This window comes from Lactuca serriola, chromosome 1 (genome assembly GCF_051521515.1).
Source record: "Lactuca serriola cultivar US96UC23 chromosome 1, Lser_US96UC23_V15, whole genome shotgun sequence".
Lineage (NCBI taxonomy): Eukaryota > Viridiplantae > Streptophyta > Magnoliopsida > Asterales > Asteraceae > Lactuca > Lactuca serriola.
Window position 1 is genome coordinate 169,150,620 of NC_136408.1, and position 22,920 is coordinate 169,173,539.

At 31.7% G+C, this 22,920-nt stretch overlaps 1 protein-coding gene across 1 annotated transcript; it reads left to right on the forward strand.

Annotated features, from left to right (window-relative positions):
• The first annotated feature begins 250 nt into the window (after nucleotides 1-250).
• LOC145063939 (patatin-like protein 2) lies at nucleotides 251-16,440 on the forward strand. The gene is made up of 15 exons (XM_079011491.1): nucleotides 251-460; nucleotides 2,539-2,617; nucleotides 4,569-4,618; nucleotides 4,721-4,941; nucleotides 5,519-5,581; nucleotides 5,672-5,792; nucleotides 9,781-9,823; nucleotides 10,683-10,747; nucleotides 12,634-12,726; nucleotides 13,662-13,843; nucleotides 14,707-14,893; nucleotides 15,018-15,182; nucleotides 15,256-15,531; nucleotides 15,627-15,790; nucleotides 16,290-16,440. Exons 1-15 carry the CDS (start codon nucleotides 251-253, stop codon nucleotides 16,438-16,440), a joined length of 2,070 nt encoding a protein of 689 aa, XP_078867617.1.
• Nucleotides 16,441-22,920: the final 6,480 nt, after the last annotated feature.

Here is a 22,920-nt window from a genome sequence, read left to right on the forward strand (position 1 = left end):
ATTACAGTTTACAACGTGAAATCCAAAAATTAACTCACACACTAACTAACATAACACGCACACATAGTGGCACATGGTGGCAACAACCACTTCACGGTGGTGGCGGTGGGTTCTCCGGCCACAAAACACACATACAACCTCATAACAATCGGAAACGAAAATAACACATGAATACACACCCATATATACACCAAAATCCATCTCCCACGGAGGCTAGTGGCGGCAGAATAAGGCAGAAACGACAGCCACCATGGTTGGCTGCCATGGTGGTGCACCTAACCTCCGGCCAACCATCTTTACGAGCTCTAGCAATATCCCACACAAAACACGACATGAAACACAACCTTCAGCCATCGATCTGATAGCAGACGCTACCGAAAAACACAAAAACGGTGGCCAAAAGGTCACAGTTCTCCAACCTCTCGGAGTGACGACGACAGCAGGAAAAGATGGAGGCGAGGTATGTGCATAACCTCCGACTGGGAAACAGCGACAACGACGTCATGGGATCTCAATGGCGAAAGAGCGAAGACAGTGGGCTCTAATAGCCGGAGATAGCGTATATGATTTGTTTCCCTTCATTACCAACTGAACAACAACACCACACGATGATCTCCGTCTTCAGCAGTGACGAAAGGCATAATGGTGGTTCAGTGGTCGGAGGAGCAAGAGAAAATAGGGTGGTGGCCGGAGGTGGGAGGCATAAGGGTGGGTGACGTTTAATAATTTGATAAGGATGTAGAGAATATGAATCATATCGTCATCACCATCTAGACCCAAAATTACCGTTATTTCCATTGAGGGCACATTATTTTAACAAGAAATCCAATTAGGTCTATTGTAAGAAAAAAAGCAACATTCAGAGAAAGAATATTGTAGAAATTTTACATGAGCCATAAAATCTTTTATTATGTGTCCATATTCCTTAGAACTTTGTAAACAGAGAATATGAAATTTTAGGATTCAAATTTGGAAATTGAAATGGCTAGATAAACTGAGTATGAGTTTTAATGGGGGAAGGTCGAAGATAACAACACGTGATTGGGGGAATAAAGAAGGAAAGTTATTTAATTGATAGAAGAGTATCGTTTTATTATTTACGAAGCATTAATGTTTAATGTGATTAGTTTCTGAAACGGAAATGTAATGTGTATTGAATAGTAAGCATAAGTTGGTTGTACATGATGTTGTAGGAGTGATACCTTTTAAATTTCAAGAAATATCTAATATTCTTTATATAATAGTATATATATATATATATATATATATATATATATATATATATATAGAGAGAGAGAGAGAGAGAGAGAGAGAGAGTTAGGTTCAAATGTTTTAACTAAGTATTGTGTTATTGTATGCATAAATGTGAGCCAATCAAAATTAAATAAAAAATTAAATAATTAAATAAATAAATAAGGGTAATTTAGTAATTTGCTTAATAAATTCCAAAAATAATCCCTATAATCATGGTATCTCTCCAGTTTAAATCTCGTTCTCCTCTTTATCTAAAAACCGATGAAAACCCTAAATTGAACAAATTGACACCGACGACCCTTCATCGTCTTCTTCATAGATCGGGGGAGGGAAGAATCGAGCGATCAAGCATCGAACACAGGTGGTCTTGGTGGTGGTAGTCGATGTTCTCCCTTTCTTCCTTACTGATCATCACGTCTTCTTCCTTACTTCGAATGTCAATTTCTTCCCCCATCGCCTACGGTTCTACTGTGTCGATTTGTGTGTTTTTTTCAATAAGAACCTATTTCTGCAAAGTTGGAGATGTCATGGATTACGCAAGCCAGGAGGTGAGTTCTTACGCCCAAGAGAGAATTCTTCCCGCAGATTCAGTTCTCGATAGGTCCAGAATCGACCCCGACGATCCAGATTCCGAATCCGTTAAAACGATCAGAGGCAAAATCGAGATCAATATTTGTACATCGACTCATAGTCTCAGCCGCTTTAGTGGCACTGGAAGCAACATCATCGAGCCTGAATTCATAAATTATGTCAAGTTTCTTACTTTTCTGGATTTATTATACTAAAAAGACATTGTTAAGTGTTGTTTTCATTTCAACTCAGTGAACCTAATGGGTACAATGCAATCATAGTTTCACTCATCATAATGTATGATGTAGTTATTGATATTTTCTCACAAATCTTTAAAAAAACAGGAATTATTAAAACAATCTACCAAACATTTTATCCATTATTTTTAGTATATAGGTCCTAATTGTAATTCGTTATGCCATTTCTGAAAACAGTACTTCGGTGGACTCAATTCAGACTTTAATGGGTTGACCATAAAATATCCAAGAACAAAACAAAAGCTCAAGAACCCGTTTTAAGGTTTTAAATTCATATTTCAATGGTTTTTCTTTCATTTTCTCATATATATTTTAAACATTATTTATCGATTTTGTTGTTAAAGAAGGAAGGTGACATATAATATGTTACAGGAGCCCAAGTGATTTTTTACTTGCATTTGGTATTTCACAATTACATAAATTTGTTGTTGGCTCAATATCTTTCTTGTTATTTCAGATACTGTTTGGCTTTTTGTACATTGTGAATCTTGGAATAATCTTATTCATTTATGTAGATGATTCAATGGATGATATTGGTGAGATTCCAATTCTATTGGAATGGAATGACGAATTCCAATTTTGTTGGAATGGAATGACGAATTTCAATTCTGTTGGAATCACAGAAGTTGATGCTTGAAGAACGGACCACATTATTCTTTTAGAATGTATTAGTCGTTGTTAGATTTTGATGTTTTCTTCCCCGTTTTGATTGTTATTTTAGTTTTATTCTTTAACAATAAATGTAATCCTTAACAATTATTACTCGTATTCTATAAGAAATAATGTATTTTTTGTTTTTATTCTTCAATTGATTGTTCAAGATTTTGTTATTTTACAAGAAGTTGTTATTCTTCAAGAAGTTTTTAAAGTCATCATCAAGAAATAGGTTCAAGAATATTTTTTATTATTTATGGTTCAAGAATATTTTTATTTTTGAATATACTTATAAACATATTTTGTCAAAATGTCCGAATTAAAAGAATTATAATTCGTAAAATCGGATTTTTAAAGTTAATAGAATCTATGATCCCTTAAAAAAATGCAATTTTCCTTCTTTAAATCTATATTAATTGACTAAATTACCCTTGTAATTAATTAAGATGATTTTTTCAATTATATCTAATTCAATAATATATATTAATCACTTTCTTAAAATAAGTAAATTTGATTGGCCTACATTTATGCACACAATAACATAATAATTACTTTAAACAAAATAACCTAAGCTTATATATATATATATATATATATATATATATATATATATATAATGGAGTTTTTTACATTTATTTGGATATTATATATGATTTATCTATGATTCTAGTAACATGGCTCGTGAAAATACCATTCCGCCTTAGTTTTGGTCGTGGCAAATCAATGTTATTTGTTTATATATATATATATATATATATATATATATATATATATATATATATATATATATATATATATATAGAGAGAGAGAGAGAGAGCAATGATCATTTGAGAACTCATAGTTTCCAGAGAACCCGAGAACTAAAAGTGGAGCGTTGGATCAATTATTTGGATGACTTAGATGATCAATGGCATATTTTGTAAATATGAATATCTTTAGTGGCATATTAGGTTTCTGTAAACATAATCATAAGGGTATTATCGGTATGAAAAAAATATGGAAATTAGATCATTCCCCCAAAATCCGATCGATTCTTTTTCTCCCAAATCCATCGATTGCTTCACCCAACGACTCTCTTTCTTTCAGAGCTTTACCGACAATTGCTTCTAGATCAGATCCTTCCGCCTTCCATATCGGTGCCCTCTGCCTTCCAGATCAACGTCGGTCTCCACAATGATCACACCTCGTTGATTTCCATCTATTTCCTCCATGATTTAACCACGAACATGGAGGCACTAACCTCCTCGAAGCAACCCTTTTCAGAAAACGAAAACAGTGAAGTTACCGATCCATACAACTAATAACATTCGTAAATCTCTTCACCTTCTTCTCTTTGATGCTAGACGTAAATCTATTCAGAGTTTTCTCAATCGATTTCCTTTCTCACATCCATCATTCTGGTTCTAGATCAATTCGGAGCTTGTTCACTATGGCTGGAGTTCTAATTATGTTCATCGGTGTTTTTGTGGTGATAGATGAGATTGTGTTTAAATCTAATTTCTAGATATGTCCCCGGCTTTAGATTCTTTTTAGGTTCTTTGTGTTTCTAGTCGTGAATCGAATCATCATTCGCCTGCTCCGCCAAATCCTTCCACTGGTTCATCAGGTAATCACCCCTAACCACAACATTTTCATTCTCTTCCTCCCTAATCGAATCATGAAACTATAATTGTTCTCAAAGAGGAGAAAAGGGAAGCAATAAAGCATTTGTGTGTGTGGACTGATTATCACCGGAGTCGAGCTGATTTTCTCAATAAATTGCTTTCCGATCTCCTCGCTAGAAACCACATACTGGTTTAGTTTGATGTTGATGTTGATGTTGATTGGACCAGGTTATTCAATGAAATTCGAATCATGTAAGAAAGCAGGATACAAGAAACCTGTAAAAAATTTCTCATTTGATCTCAAGATAAATCTTCGTTTTTCATTTGTGTTTTTTTCATGTTTAATAACAGCAGTGTGATTTGGTACATGATGTGTGTAGGATGGAGAAGCTTATGCTTACCTGCTTAATGTCCTTGCACCAGAACATTGCAGCCCAGGCACATTGGATACCAATGATCCGGTTGAAATGGCAAATTTGGTACTCGAGCATGCAGAAAAAATGGATTGCAAAAGATACTTGACTCCTAAAGATATCGTTGAAGGCTCTGCAAATCTAAACCTTGCATTTGTTGCACATACTGTTCAAGATTCACTTGGTAGGTAAGTTATTAAAAAAAATCAAAATTTAAGTATATTATAGTAATTTACTTTATATTGACCTTTTACATAATTAACCTGAGAAATTTCAAAACAAAACAAATGGAGTGACACCAAGAAGATGGATATATTACTACAATCCTGCCCTCAGTAAAATCATAACCAAGTGGACTGGTGGAGAAGACTGGGTACTCAACACTGAAAAATTAACAGAATTGCGTAAGGTAATAACTAATAAATTTAATTTTATCTTTCCTTTTTTCTATGTATTCATCACAATTCATATCATTATAAATTTTTTATCAGGGGCTTTAAAACGAGTCCACTATTAATCATGATGTTTCAAATCTTGATTTAAAATTAAGAAATGACTAATTACACATTGTAAATGTTATATTTTAAAACAGTACAATAATATATATATATATATATATATATATATATATGTTAGTTTTATTTTTAGAATAATATGTTATTTTTTGATGTGATGTTTTAACTTTTAAGTGTGGTTTTGAATAAATGATGTTTGTTTGGATAAAGACAAAGTCTGTGATCCAGAACTATTGACCTTTTTATGCAGTTTGCAGATAATGAGGATCTACAAAGTGAGTAGAAAGCTGCAAAAAGGAGCAACAAAATCAAGGTTGTGTCATTCCTTAAAGAGAAAATAGGATATTCTTTTAGTCCTGATGCAATGTTTGCTAATTTCTCGTATTTCTTCTTGCATTTGCAGATTTGCTCTTGATATTAACCTTGATGCTCCAAAAATTAGAATTCCTATAAGATTAAATGCCTCATCAAAGTATAACACTCATTTTCGTTTGGATTTCAGTCATTTTACATTGAGGAAAGAGGTATATTTTAATTAATCTTTGGGATATTTTCTGTTCCATCATTGATTTCTGATTCGGTGACCAATAAACTAATCCATTAGTATAATATACAAATGAAAATATAATTTTATTGAAGTATTTTGGTTGCAAACTTTACATATGAATTACATGTGATTCACATGTAATTTACATATGATTCACATATAAATCACAAGTGGATCACATATGAATTACATGTGATTCACTTGTAATTTATATGTGATGTAAATCATAAGTGAATCACATATGAATTATATGTGATTCACATGTAAATATGTAACATCCCAAAAATACAGGCCAAAAATTTCATTTAAATTAAGTGGTTTGTAAAACAATTGTAGTAAAACGTCATCCGTTCATATCATTTCATAAAACATATCTCGTGTCTGAAAACCCAAAACATGAAAATAATAATAATGTCAGAGTACAATCCCAGAACATCTCATAAATGCGGAAAACCAATGTGTGTGTGTATGATGTGCCGCTACCGCGCCAGCTCCTTCCCCTTCGCTGAAGAGGTACCTGAAACCAAAACTGAAAACTGTAAGCACGAAGCTTAGTGAGTTCCCCCATCGTACCACATACCATACAATCACATAACATACATACTGCCAGGCATTTCTGGGGTGCCCGACCTACCCGGTATGACCATTCTGGGGTGTCATCCTACCCGTGTCAAAGCCATTATGGGGCGCTGACCTACCCATGTCGAGCCATTCTTGGGTGCTGACTACCCTTCGGTCCTAACAACTGAACCTCGGGGACTATTTCACCTATACTACTACTATCACATATATCATAGCATAAACATATTATCAGACATATCTGGGGTGCCTGAACTACCCTTCGGTCCTAACAACCAAAATCGGGGACTGGTCCCCTCTTACTACCTCTATCGCATATAACATAACAAGCCAGCATGCAATCATATCATCACATACTGTCATACGTATCTGGGGTGTTTGACTACCCTTCGGTCCTAACAACCGTACTCTACTACTATCACATACAACATATCATGCTAGCATATAACATATCAGGTAGTAGCAATCCGAAATGATATCACAAAGACAATCATCTGACATACGAACCCTAGTGGTGGGCCGACATTGTGGCCGTAGACCCACCGCTACTGGAAGGTAACTCACCTCGTAGTAGCTGCTGAACTGTGCGGGAATCTTCCGACTGCTGCTGCTGCTCCGGAAATCCTCCGGCTAAAATTCCCACAAAACACTTAGTTAGAAACTGACATCTACTATTAGGGTAAAATGTCCATTTACCCCCCCCCCCCCCCCCTTGACCAAGTCAAAGTCAAAGTCAACTTCTAGTTGACCTGACTCGCCGAGTTGGCTCGCCAACTCGCCAAGTCCCTATCCTCCGATTAGACCTCATACCTGTCTCTACTCGTCGAGTTAGGCGATGACTCGACGAGTTTTCCTTCTAAATGAACACTGACTGAATCCTCATCCGACTCGCCGAGTTGTATGAACAACTCGTTGAGTTCATCATCAACTGATACTCATGTCCTGCTCTTAACTCGCCGAGTTATATGAACAACTCTTCGAGTTACTCTACATACGATGAACACGTTCTGTCCTCGACTCCCCGAGTTGATGAACAACTCGTCGAGTTCTATGAAGATTGCCTTGGACTCGCCGAGTCCATTCATGCACTCGCCGAGTACCATGAATTTCCAGAACAATTTGCTTAGTTCAGAACGTTGGGTCACTCCCCGGGACTCCCGAAAACCTCTCCCCACTCATCTGGTCCTTTTGCCCCTCACTAATATGGGACAGAACCCTTGGACTCAGCGAGTCCAGGAATGGACTCGCCGAGTCGGTCACATCCCCTCTTTAAAACTTCGATTTCTGATGTACAACACTTGACCAAAAGATAGATCCAGCCCCCTAAACTCGATCTAGCACGTAAAGTTACAAACTTTACATGCATGCATGGGACTTTTGAGCTTAAAAGGCTCTAAAATGGTTCTTTTGTTGCATGGGGCCTTCCTTGAGTGCAAAAGCAACCCAAATCTGTCTTGTGACTCCAATAATGACATGATCCAGAAGCTCAAACCCCCAGCCATGTTTGCAAACATGGTTAGCCACCAAAAATGGCTTATAAAAGCCCTAAATCACCCCAAAGAGGGATCTAACAAATGAATGAGCAAGGTTCAGACTTTATACCTTCTGTAGACTGCAAATGGTGAACCAAACTCGAATCCTTCAGTCTCCTCTTGATCCTTCTATGCTCTTCCTTCTTCCTTGAGGTCAAAACTCACAAGAATTACTTAAAAGCCTTGGATTTCCTCAAAACGGCTAAGGTTTGCTATTAGAAGTGTTTGGGAGCATAAAGGGGGAGTGGAGGCTACATAGGGTCGTTTAAATAGGGTGCAACTTAGACTTCGCGTCTCATCCCGCTTCTACTCGATGAGTCAGTCCTTCGACTCGCCGAGTCCAAGGCTAAAAATGCAAAAATAAAAGAAGATTTAATAACAGAATACGTACCAAGAACCAGGTGCTACAAAATAACATGTAATTCACATATGATTCACATGTAAATATGAATTACATGTGGTTCACATATGATTAATTTGTGATTCACATGTAAATTACAAGTGAATTACCTATGAATTACATATGATTCACAAGTTAATCACATATGAATTATATATGATTTACATGTAAATCACAAGTGAATCACATATCAATTACATGTGATTCACATGTAATTCACAAGTGAATTATATGTGATTCACATGTACAACACAAGTGAATCACATATGAATTACGTCTATACGCACACATGCATTTTGTGTATGTGTTCTTCGTTAATTATTTTTAAAAAATTTCTTGTGAATTTCACATTTAAATCTTAAAAGATACAATCACATGTGAATATCACATTATATAATCACATGTGAATCTTACATGATATATACATGTGCGTGTTCTTGCATTAATCAATTTTTTTTTATTTTCTTGTAGATTTTGAAGAATTTTTGGAAAATATTGAAGAAGTGAAAAGTGATAATTGAAGAATATATGGAAATCTTGATATGAAGAAATGATAACACTGTGAATCTTTGTAGTTTTTTTAGATTTTATTTTGTATCGAATAAAATACTTGTATTATGTTTATAGATTGATTAATAAAAATGAGATTTTTTATAATTTACTTACGAATATTATAGTATAAGAAATATGCATATATGCACCTAAAACGTTGATTTTTTTGTTAAAAAAATGCAGTTTTGAAAAAAATTGCATTTTTTTATAAAAATCGCAGTTTTTTTTTTTTTTTTTTTTTTTTTTGAAAAAAAATTCAGTTTTTCTGAAAAAAATGTAGTTTTTTTTTTGGAAAAAAATGCAATTTTTTTGAAAAAAAAATATAGTTTTTTTCTAGAAAAAATGCAGTTTTTTTTTAAAAAAAAAAAGATGCGGTTTTTTAAAAATTATTATTTTTTAATTTTTTTTTGAAAAATTCATGTTTTTTGAAAAAAATTAAAAATCTCCGTTTTTTAAAAAAGTCGAAAATTATTATTATTATTTTTTTAAATAAATCTGGATTTTTTAGTTATTTTGTTAATTTTTAGACATTTATATTAATATATTAAATAACACAAAAAAATTAAACATTAAATGAGATTGATAAGATAACGATCATGTCCTTAACGAATTACTTTTGATTCAACGCTCTACTTTTAGTTCTCGGGAAACTTTGAGTTCTCAACCGATCTCAACCATATATATATATATATATATATATATATATATATATATATATAGCGAGAGAGAGAGAGAGAGAGATATGTTCAAATGTTTCCAACAAATATTCGTTTCAGTTTCAGTTTGAACACCGATGGATGTTTGATTAGAGATAGCTTCGACACAAATCTTGATGAGGAAGGGGTTCGATTTGAAGACAGGGGATGATTTAGTATCAATTATCTGTTAATTACATTTTGTAGATCATCTTTCCCCTTCGTCTCCTCCGCCCTTTTCTCCCACAATGTCTATTTCACCACAACCCAATTCTCCAATCCTAATCCTAAATCCTACAAACTAATCAATCGAAGAACCCTAACTGTATCCGTACTAGGAGCCGAAACATTTGATGGAACAACAATGGTAGTCATCAGCGGCGGCTCGGGCGCATCAATCGCTGTCGCAATTTCATTCGCAGGCCCCGAAAAGTGCTAGAAGTTGCAGGCGGAGGAGGTTGGCGGTCAGGTTCACGTTTCATCGGGATCGGGATCTTTCTTTCCAGGCTATTTGTTGAAGAAGTCCATCAGGTTCACTTTTCCTCATTTACCCTTCGTTATCTCCTATTGCATCTATCTGTAAACGAAATATTGTATCTCTACTTGCTGTTTGTAGATCTTGTAACATATTGGAAACATTTCTGAAAAAGATATACGTTCATTACTTGTTCTCTGTTGATTCATTGAATCTAAATTTCAACAAGTTTTAAGTGTTTTAACCCAGTGTACGCAATCAATTTTTTTTAGTTATCGATCTTGTAAATATGTTACTGTAATGAGATATGTGTATGTATATTTGGTTCATATTGAATAATTCCATAGCATTTTGAGCTTGATAATTTGTTGAAGTACATGACAATATTTTCTTTTAGATATTAATACGGTTGTAGATTTGATTAATGTTTTTGAGCTCTCATATTATTACATCTGTTATCTGAATTTGAAGCTGATTGATGCTTCTTTAAAGCTACAAGAAAAAAATTGACCGTGGTTTCTTTATCTCTTGTTTATAGTTACTAATGACGATTCCAAAGCTTGATAAGAAGATCGTCAAGAAAAGGGTCAAGAAGTTCAAGAGGCCACACATTGATTGGAAAATCTGTGTCAAGGTACACAATCTTATCTCTATAATATTCTCATTATCATTGAATCAACCTGTTTATTTGCTCAAATCGTGTTTATAATAGAATTGGTTTTCATTCTTGTTATTGGTCTCGATTCTAGAATGAAATATCGAATTCTAATTTTATAATAGAATTGGTTTCCATTCTAGAATGGAATATCGAATTCTAATTTTGTCATAATAGAATCTTGAATTCCTTGTCAACTTAAGCAGTGGATTACCGTAATCAAATCTGTTAGAATAGAATTGGTTTCCATTCTTGTTATTGGTCTCGATTCTTTATAGAATGACATCCTAAATAATGAAACATTACATTCTTTCAGAATAATATACATTGCAAGTTTAGGGACGATTGTTAATGTTGGTTTGTAGAAATTATAGTTATACTCTATTTAAATGTATATCACATTCTATCAGAATTTATTATTTTATTCTATTTAATGCACTAAATTTTTTAATGTTTGAAAGTTGATTATGTTTTCTTTGTGAATTTAGGTTTTGAAGAGATTGTCATTAATGTGGAAAATGAAGAAAATATGGAGAACAATATTGTATTCTAGTAGAATGTATTCTGTCAGAATTTATAAATTGTTATTCTTTTGGAATGTATTAGTGTTTTTGTTAGATTTTGCGTTTTTTTTTTTTTTTTTTTTTTTTTTTTTTTTTTTTTTTTTTTTTTTTTTTTTTTTAGTTTTAGTCTTTAAGAATAAATGTAATCCTTAAACCATTATTAGTCATAAATTTTTTAGAATGAATGTAATATTTGTTTATAGTTTTTTTCTTTACGGATGAATGTAAATAGTGATTCATAAAGAATAAAATTTGTATTCTTTAGAAAATGTTATTCTTAATAATATGTTGTATAATTATTTAAGCATGTTTAATATAAAAAATATCTTGAATTAAATAATATTCTGCCAGAATAAAACCGCAAATTTATTTACTAGTTTATTGTTGATTTTTTGTTATTCTGGCAGAATAAAGTCGGTTATTATTAAAAATAAGATTAGAATTTAATTAGAATTAATTTAAAAAATTCAGATTTTTTAAAAATAAGGGAATTAATAATCCTTTAAAATCCGAAAATTTTATTTTTTAAAGTAGGTTAATTGACCAAAATACCCTTTTGTTAAAATTTGTGTGATTATATGAAACATGCTACCCTATTGTAATATCATAGACCCTCAGATCATAACTGTTGATTCTATTCATCCGGTGGTCTAGATCTGTGCATAATATATATATATATATATATATATATATATATATATATATATATATATATATATATATATATATATATATATATATATATATATATATATATAACCAATAAAGGATTAAACCTCAATTTTTTTTATATATATTTCTCTATTTGATTTATCTATGATTCTAGTTTATCTACTACTAATTCCTTTTATACGTATTTTTATTTGTTTATTAGTTATATATAACCGATAAAGGAATGTAAGATTTATTTTGTTACATATATTTGGATATTATATTTCTCTATTTGATTTCTCTATGATTCTAGTTTATCTATTGCTAATTCCTTTTCTACATATTCTTCATTACGCCTTTATTGCGTATTGATGAAAACTTAAAAATGGCGGTAGGTATCTTTTCCAAAATTGAGTATAACACCCTCTAACAAGTTCCTTGAAAACGAGGAAACAATGTAACGAATAAAATCTTACATTCCTTTTGGAAATAATGTAACTAATAAATCTACTCTATATTATCCTTTTAAAATCTTTGACAAATTCTTGATCATATTGAAACGATCGAGGACAAGAATGTTATGGATAAAATTTAAATCGTACATTCCTTTATAACACTCTATATAAGAAATAAAGCCAAAGGGTCTTCCATCAACACCACGATAAAAGTGACATTTTGTATCATTCATGGCCTCCAAAAAAGCAACATCAGGACAGGGAGATCTTATAACCATACTAAGCATTGATGGAGGTGGAGTGCGGGGGATAATTCCGAGTGTTATACTCGACTTCCTAGAAACCGAACTTCAGGTACAAATTTGCTATCTTTAGTTGGAAATCTCAATTACACAAAGATCAACGTCCAGATTTCAACAATTCATAACACAAAACTTGTTTATGGACAACGCCAATGAAGAAATATTAGTATATTAACATGCATGGACATCACTAATTAACGTAAAATCTTTTCTTCTAGCTTCTTAGTCTTTTGCTTTTGCCTTTTGCTTCTGCTTCCCTGCTTACTATTGCTATCACCTCAACTGCTTTGACCTGCTCACTTAGAGTGAAGATCTTAGACCATCTCCAATGCATTGAACTCATATGAGTTAATAGATTGACACATATACATTCCACTTACTATACAACTTTACCCATTAAACTCTACACTCCATTAAACTCTATACAATTTAATGAATTGTCATATTATTTATTATTTTCTTTTTCTTTATTGTTATTTTAAAAAAAATTAATTAGCATGAAATTAAAAATTAAAACTACAATTAAAATTAACATTAATTTAAAATAAAAAATAAAAAATAATATATATATATATATATATATATATATATATATATATATGTATGTGTGTGTGTGAGGAGAGAGAATATAGAGTTCAATGGGGATTGAACTCCCCATTCCATTGAATCCTAGTCATTTTCCTACAATGGGGATTTTGGGTTTAATGAGATTAAACTTCCCATTAAACCCTCCATTGAACTCCTATCGGAGATGGGCTTAGCTTTATTGTTCTTGTATAATTTTCTTATCTTAACAAACTTTACCCCGGGAAATTGCTTAACCTAAAAAAAATATTGACAACTGAATAACAAAAAGTACAAGTATTAGTCAATCTCTGTTTTATTTCAAATAGAAGACTGAAATTTGATTGTTGTTTGTAACATCTTTTCACGCACGAAAACACAACACAACACAGAGTTTAACAAAGAAACCAAACACATTTGCAGAAATTGGATGGCGAGAATGCTAGGTTGGCGGATTATTTCGATGTGATTTCTGGAACAAGCACTGGAGGCCTAGTGACAGCAATGTTAACCTCCCCTAATGACGAGAAGCGACCTATATTCGCAGCCAAGGATATCACAAACTTCTATCTCGAACATTGTCCTAAGATCTTTCCACAACATACGTGTGTGTGTGTGTGTATATATATATATATATATATATATATATATATATATATATATATATATATATATAGTGGCGAGGCTACACTATCTTAAGGTGGGTCCTTTGACCCACCTATTTTTTCAAGATTTACAATAAATTATATACACAAAAATTTAGGACCTACATAAAAAAGAATTAAAGGACCTACCTTGTGTTGGAAAAAAAAAGTGTTAGTTAAAAGGAAAAAAAATATTTGAAAAATAAATAAATACATATATTTAGTTACCATCTATAGTTAGTCAAAAATGAAATATGTGAGAGATAATGTCTTATACATAACAAGATGCGAAGAAACTTTTAAGTACTTTTGTGTTTGGCATCTATGTTAGCTAATAAGTTAAAAAGCGGTTAGTCAAGGCACATTTTTATTATAAAATAGCTTTTGCAGTTGCTTTTAAAAAATTAATACATATATTTATCAAAACTTGTTTTTTGAAATATCTAATTGGTCCGGTTGAACTAGTGTTTTTTTGGAAATCAGCCGGTTCCACCTTGTTTGCTATCATGCGGTTTTTTGAGATTAACAAACGGTGACATGAACGGTTGTTGGTTCAACCAGTCGACCGCTGGCGCGATCTGATTTTTATATTCATGATTATATTGGTTTGGTTGAACTTGCTTAGTGAACTAGGTGAATTTAGATTCTAGATTCGCCACTATATATATATATATATATATATATATATATATATATATATATATATATATATATATATATATATATATATATATATATATATATATATATATATATATGTTGATTGTATAGAAAGAAAGGCATGCATGCTTTTTGTAATTGCTAGCTAACAGTGTTTCTTGTAGGAATCCGTTTGCTCCTGCTGAAAAAGCGTTGAAAGCTCTATCTGGTCCAAGGTACGATGGAGTCTATCTTCATAGACTTGTTCGAGAAATACTGGGGAACACAAGACTCCATGAATCACTAACGAATGTCGTGATCCCAACTTTTGATATCAAACGCTTGCAGCCAGTCATCTTCTCAACTTACCAGGTTAAGTTAAAAAAAAATCTTTTTGATCAAATCAAGGTGCATGGGATGTGTGTCTTTGCATGTGTGTGTTTTCTTTTCAGAAGAAAATGACCAACGTGTGTCCTACACTTCATGCATGTTTCAGCTGAAGAAAAACCCAAGTCTAGATGTGATGCTGTCAGATATATGCATCGGAACATCAGCGGCGCCAACTTATCTTCCTTGCCATACTTTTAGAAACGAAGATTCTGAAGGGAATCTAATTGGAGAGTTCGATCTCATTGATGGCGGCGTGACTGCAAATAATCCGGTATCTACATTTGCACTGATCTTTTAACAAAGCTAATTCTAACGGATGCAAATGCATGTATGTTAATTTGCAGACTTTAGTCGCAATAAATGAAGTGACACAGGAGATAAAAGGAGGCATTAAAATAGGTGGTTTTCTAGTATTGTCATTGGGGACGGGTTCACCAAAATTCATAGAGAAGTATGACGGTAATACATCGTCTCATTGGGGTGTTGTCGGGTGGCTGGCGGGTGGTGGCTCGATTCCACTGATAGATGTATTTACTCAAGCAAGTAGTGGAATAGCCGACTATCATACCTCCACCTTCTTGCATGCCCTTCATTTGGAGGGGAAGTACCTTCGAATTCAGGTGTAAATGACTGTTTTATGACTATCTATAACCATGCAAAAAAACAGACGATATATTATATATATGTCATGTATTTGATACTTTGAAACGGTTAGGATGACACTTTAACAGGAGACGTCGCTTCGATGGATCTGGCAACAACAAAAAACTTAGAGGATCTGGTTCAAGTTGGCAAAGAATTATTGCAAAAACGACCGATGTTGGGCATGGGCAGACAACCTTTTTCTGATAGCAGTACCAACGAAAAAGCTCTAATAAGGTACGTAAGTTTATACATACGTATATACAAGGGAAAATGACTTTAAAAGTCCAATGAAGTTTCCAAACCATTCAAAAAAACGTCAATCATGTTTTGTCTGTTCAAAAAAACCCAATAAACTTAACCTTTTGTCTAAAAAGTCCAACAAAGTTTCAAATCGTTCAGAAAATTCCAATCTTGTTTTGTTTAAGTTCATTGGTTTTTTTTGAACAGTTAAAACATGATTGGAGTTTTTTAAACGTTTTGGAAACTTCGTTGGTTTAACAAGTTATTTTTCCGATACGGTAATAAGCCACGGCATCCGTTTCTCTTATTTGACTTTCAGGAAAGTGTAACTTAGTTGGGCTTTTTAGACAAAATGTTAAGTTTGTTGGGTTTTTTTGAATAGACAAAACATGATTGAGATTTTTTGAACGGTTTGGAAACTTCGTTGGGCTTTTAAGTAATTTTCCCTATATATAAAATGCTCATATGTTGAGTTGATGCCATGATCGATCAGGTTGGCGAAAATGCTGTCAGAGGAAAAGATTAAGAGAGAGCACAACAATAGCCAAGAAGTGGAGATCAATGCTTCGGTTTCAAGGAGAACGGGAATGTCTTTGAGGGCAGTTTCTCGGTCCCTCCCGAATTTGCAGCAAATCACTACATAGGAAAAAGCAATGAAAGCATGCTTATAACTGCGACGTCTGTCGTTGCTGTTTATTATATTAGTCGTAATTGTTTCCTCTCAATAAACTATGTAAATAAAAGTATGGTTTTTCACTTTTATCTGAAAATTAAACGAATATAAATAAAAATGTGGTTTTTGGTTTCTATGAATGCGTTCAGGTAGGACATTTGAATTTATATATTTGGACTCTTTTAATTCTCTTTCGTAATCTCCTTCTTCGATTTTGACATTTGTCTTCGTCTATATAGTAGGAAGATTACTAGGAAAGTAGGAGGATGTGTGATCTCTATTGTTTTTCATGCTTTTATTCCTCACACTTTTCATTATTACATCTCAATTACATTTATGTTCATAACTTTATAGAAAATAACACTTGTACTTTCAATTTTTGACTTAATCTTAATCGAAAAGTGATTTTTACCTAGTCTAAAATCCTATCGTCGATTATGACACTAGTGATTTTGAATGTTGATATGTGTGAATTATGTGGGTTGTTTGTTGATTCTTTGCGAATGGGATATCACTTCTATAGTTCATAAATTACATGTAAAAATCATATCATTGTTATTTGTAAACGAATATCCAATTTTCAGTTTGCAGGTTCCCATTAGCACCTAGAGCATTTCCCAAGGGTTACAGATGTTGGCATATCGATCACATCTGGTGATCACTGCAAGCATATTGTTGAGTTGAACTTAAGTGGTTGTAAGGGATATTACAGTTGCAAGAGATATATTTATAAATGGAGAATGAGCGGAATATATCCATACGGTCATGGCCCTAACATGGATATCCATTCCAGTTTTTGAATCGCTATATATTTTTATATATAGAAATACATTAATGTGAGATATAAGTTATATCAGATAAAAGTTTGCAAATGGTTGGCGTCAACTATGAGTATATTGAGTTGCTAGATATCACTATGTATGTTATGTTAATGTATTAGCATATAAATTCCGTTTAGTTTTTTGCATAATTGAAACCAGTAAAGGTAGATTACAAATATCATTACTTGTTGGATGCCAATTGTTTAAGGCTTGAAGCTTTGATTTAATAAAACCATGATATTTATCATTTTACAACTTTATCAAACAAAATATGATTTGTTTTAGATCTGAAAAAAGTTGTCAAATATTAAACTTCATAAATACTTATAAAACTAGTATTTTTTTTTGAATCTCATGCATTTGAAACCCCATTTTTTAACTTCCTCAAACCACATTAATTTGGAACCCTATTTTTTAACTAATGCAATTCAAAAGTTTTCTTAATTATAATTTAATACTCTATTTTTTTTTAACTTATATTATGTTTAATTAAAAAGGCAAATCGTTTGGGAAGACATGCATACAAATCATATACAAATTTCAGAAATAAAACAAACTTAAAAGTTTTTGTGTTGGGTTGAGGTCTTATGACCATTTTTGGAGATATGCTATTATATTAGAGCTTTTAATTTGTAAGTTTGTTATACTAATTCGTTTTTATATCATATTCATTTTTTGATTATTCTAATACACTTTTGAAGATATATACTATTATATTAGAGCTTTTAATTTGTAAGTTTTTTTATACTAATTCGTTTTTATATTTTCTTCGTTTATGGATTATCGTAATACACTTTTAAAGATATGCTATTATATTAGAGTGTGACATCCCCAAAATCACGGCCAGAAAAGACCGATTTTGTTTATGCTTTATAAAAATCAGAGTACTTCATTTTATAAAAAGGTTGCGGAATTTGTTCCCAGAAAAACATGGTAAATACGTTATTAAAACATTTTCGAAGAAACGTATTTATTTCATTTTAAAATGTTTGGGATGTCATCGTTAATACCGAAACATAAGCATAAACAGAACTTACAATGATTTACACTAGTGATCTACATCTCTTTTAAATCTCTCAGTGTAATGTCACTTCACTTCGTCACCTGTGATATACATAAACTGAGTGGGTCAGGTTGGGAAACCTGGTGAGTACATAGGGTTTTCAACCCACAATAATATAATTATTATGTTCAATCAAACAATCAACCCAATTACCCATCCCCATTATCTTCTTTACTCTTTAAGGATTTAACCTAAGAGTCATCTATCCTGCATTCGTTTATTCCGAAGTCCCTTACTTCCAGGGTTATGGGACTGGCACTAAATCCATAGCTGCCAATATTCGTTCATAAAGCACTAATTCCATAGCTGCTATAGTCTATTCATCGGGTACTAAATTCATAGCTACCAGTCTTTATCTAATAGGTACTAAGTCCATAGCTACCAATGTTCAACAGGTACTAAGTCCATAGCTACCAATTCCTACAGGTACTAAATCCATAGCTACCAACGTCTAAAAGGTACTAAGTCCATAGCTACCGGTGTTTGTCCCATAGGCACTAAGTCTGTAGCTGCCAATGTATACTCACGTCATCTTCTATCTCTCAACATTCATCTACCCATCTCATACCCAACATTTTCGTATATATAAAATACGTATATAGTTTAAGTCCTTTAAAACATGTATAAAACGTTCAACCAGCATAGACAGCAAGTATTCAGATAATGTGCACACATAGCACGTAGTTTATATAAAATACTTCATATCTATGTGTAAGATGAAAGTAACTATGCACTCACTTGAGAAGGTGGTGACTCGGTACTCGGACAGCGCTTCGTTTACTTTAAAATAATTTCCTTCGACGAAACCTAGTATTATTACCACTAGATTTTAGTCTAATATTTACCGTGACTAATTATTAGTCTTATTATTATTATTATTATTATTATTATTATTATTATTATTATTATATAAGCGTTTAAACAATACTTTCCAACCACTATGTACAGACAGGGGCCAGACATAAAACACCGGAGGGCAGGACCATTTTGGCATATAGCACTTCTGAAATCCAACAACCCTATGCGGCCCTTTAAACCAGATTCTCCGTACCGCGAGTAGTTAAAAAGATATTATAACGACACTTATATAAGTCATAATAATAGCTCAAATATTTATTATAAATTTATAATAACAATACTAATTTTAAATATAAACTATATTTAAAATAGGGTAAGCATAACTTACTTACAAGGGGATTTTAGCTAGGAGTCGGGCTCTGTAGGGGCAGAACTTCGTCGCTGAATCTTTCTAAGAAAGATTCGTGCAGCGCTTCAGCGCTCACCTTACTATACTAAAACTATAGAAAGAGAAGTCGAATCACGAGGGACCGAAATGCTCGGGGGATAAGGAGAGAAAGACTCTTGAATCAAGAGAATGGTGCAAGAAATATGAGAGCCCAAGCCTCTTATTTATAGTAATTGAATTTACAAAAACTACCCTTCATAGTTACTTAATGACCTTATAGTTATATAAACAACTAAACACCCCTTTATAATACTATTTTAAATAGATTTAATGATATTTGCACTAAACTAATGTTGAAAGAACTCAACATTAGTCTTATAATGACCGCATCGTCGATACCTTTCTAATGATATATACATATGTATATATATGTGTACGTATATATGATTTATACTTTATTTTAATACGTAAATATGCTATTATAATTTGTAACTCGTTCATAAGAACTCCGTTTTTGACGTTATTTATATCCACGCGTAGGTGGAGACGTACTCTACAACTTTCGTTTAGACTCCGTCGGCTAATTTTGACTTTATTTTTAAAGTTATATTTTTAACAGGTCGGGACAGGATTGGTCCGTTAAAATCTCATAACTTCTTCATCCGATGTCCATTTTTGTCTGTCTTTTTATTGTTACGCTACTAATAATGAGATCTTCAATTCTCGTTTAGGTTGTGTCGGCTAAAAATCGCTCGATCTAATATTCGAATTTCGGACTGTACACTGCTAATCCGAAACTTCGAAAAATCATAACTTCTTCATACGAAGTCAGATTTGGGCGTTATTTTTATCGAAGTTCTTAGTTTAACATATTCTACGACTTTCGTTTAGAGCGCTAAATCTAAATCTCGCTCTATCATAAATTTACTATTTACGCTTCCCGGCGCCGTGCCTGTTCCGACGCGAAACTTCGACGGGTCATAACTTCTTCGTTATAACTCGGATTTCGGCGTTCTTTATATGTACGGAAACCCTGTGACATATTATACAACTTGGTTAAGATTATTTATTCTAAATAATCTTTTTGTCGAAAAGTCGTTTTCAACCCCTATTGCCTCTAAATTGACTAGCCCGGATCTGCAGGCATTACATAGAGCTTTTAATTTGTAAGTTTGTTATATATACTAATTAATTTTTATATTTTCTTCGTTTTTGGATTATTGTAATACAGTCGATGTATATTGTGGTTTAATTGTTAATATATTGATCATATGTTATATAGGGTGATGTCGAAAATATTTAATTAAATATTTTAAATATGTTTTTTTTTGTTTTGTAATTATACCGTTTCAAAACGATAATTAACTAAAATTGATACATATGTTATACTTTCCATCTCTCTCTCTCTCTCTCTCTCTCCCTCTCTCTCTCTCTTTCTCTCTCTTTCTCTTTATATATATATATATATATATATATATATATATATATATATTATAATAAAGGTCAAAACACTTCAACCAAAATTCATTTAAAATCTAATACTTCAAATGCTTTTTAATAATAATTGTAAATTTTTTAACATGTGTTACTTAATTGATTGATTAATAAAAATATTAATGTTTTGAAACTCTTAACTCTTAAACTTATATTATTTAATTTGTTAGTTAACTAAAATATTTTTCTTACATAAAGATAACATTTTTATGTTTGGTTACCCATATTTGTTTATGTAATTAGAAAACAAGGTGTACATAGAATGACTACTTTAATTTCACATAGGAATCGATACCACTAGAGATGTATGTTGTCTTTAACCGGTGGTAGGAGATCTACATATTCTTTTTAATTATTTATATTAATGCTTAGTAATATCTATTTTATATTTCTATTCACCTTAATTTTTTAGGTACAAATTAAAGGAGATGATTGTCGGCGCACCAACATAAAGTCAAACGTACGCCTTACAAAATATGTAATTAAAATTAAATATCATATTTATTAATCGACTTATTTTAAAACTTTTGATGACATTTATGTATAATAATATATTTTGTATTACTTCATTCTTAATTTCAATGTTTAATATTTGAAAGTTCATATATGAAACCTTGGATGTTTTGGTGTAATATAAATAGTGTAATACAAAGTTTATTAGTTCAATATTGTTTATTAATAGCTCATTCAAAACACCTTATTTCTTATTTTATCCAAAAAATATTGTCGGACATAAGAAAAATAGATTATATTAATGTTATACAAAAACTTATAATATATATTGGATATTATAAAAGTAAAAGTAAAGTTTATAAGGTATGGACTATATTAGATAGTATCAAAATATAAGTTGATGAATCTTTATGTCATTTGATAATCCGGTTAATGCCCAAAACATGACTAAAAATGTAAATTTCAACATATTTCTATTTTTTTTCCATAATTATTTTAACCACTTAAATGCATTCTTGCGCAACGCATGAAGTTACGCCTAGTTGAATTCTTGATTATGTGCATATTAATCATGGTTATGGTCGACTATTATTTATTCAAGAAAATACATTTCAAAAACCAAATACACCCGGTCATCAATAAAAATCAAGCATGATTTTTTTTTCCAGAAAAAAAAAAACCAACATCTTCATATACTTATCATATTTAGAGTTAGTTACTTACTTTAAAGCAAAACTACATGGATGGTTATCTAAAATTAAATACATAACAATCACATATTCAGTTATATATATATATATATATATATATATATATATATATATATATATATATATATATATATATATATAATGAACATATGGCTGTTATGTACCTAAGCTTAGATATAGAACCGTCTAAAATGACTCAAAACTTTAAGCAAAAAAAAACCTAAATTTGTTTAGTTCGGATTTTAGTTTAATAGAGTGCAAATGAATTGAATAAAATTATGAATTAAAAAACATCATTTTTATATATATTTTTTTATTAAAATAATCCATTAGTGATTCAAGGGATCTAAAAAAGAATATACTTTTATTGAATAAATCTTGAAAAATATTTCATCTTTCTATTAAAGACTATATGAAAAGAATTTGTGTAAATCTTGATTGAATTAATTGTATTTGTTTTTTTTTCTAATTCTAGTATATTGTTTTTCATTTAAAAATTGGTAAGCTATACTAGTTGGTCATGACTTTTAACACTTTAAGTTTATAGACACAAAGAAGAAGAAAACATATATTTGACGAAGGCAGGTGATCTTGGATATGTTAGAATCTATAGTATATATAGTTTGGTGGGCTTTATATATATATATATATATATATATATATATATATATGTTATAAATTCAACGTGATTAAGATATGTTAAAAAAATAAACTAAAATAACAT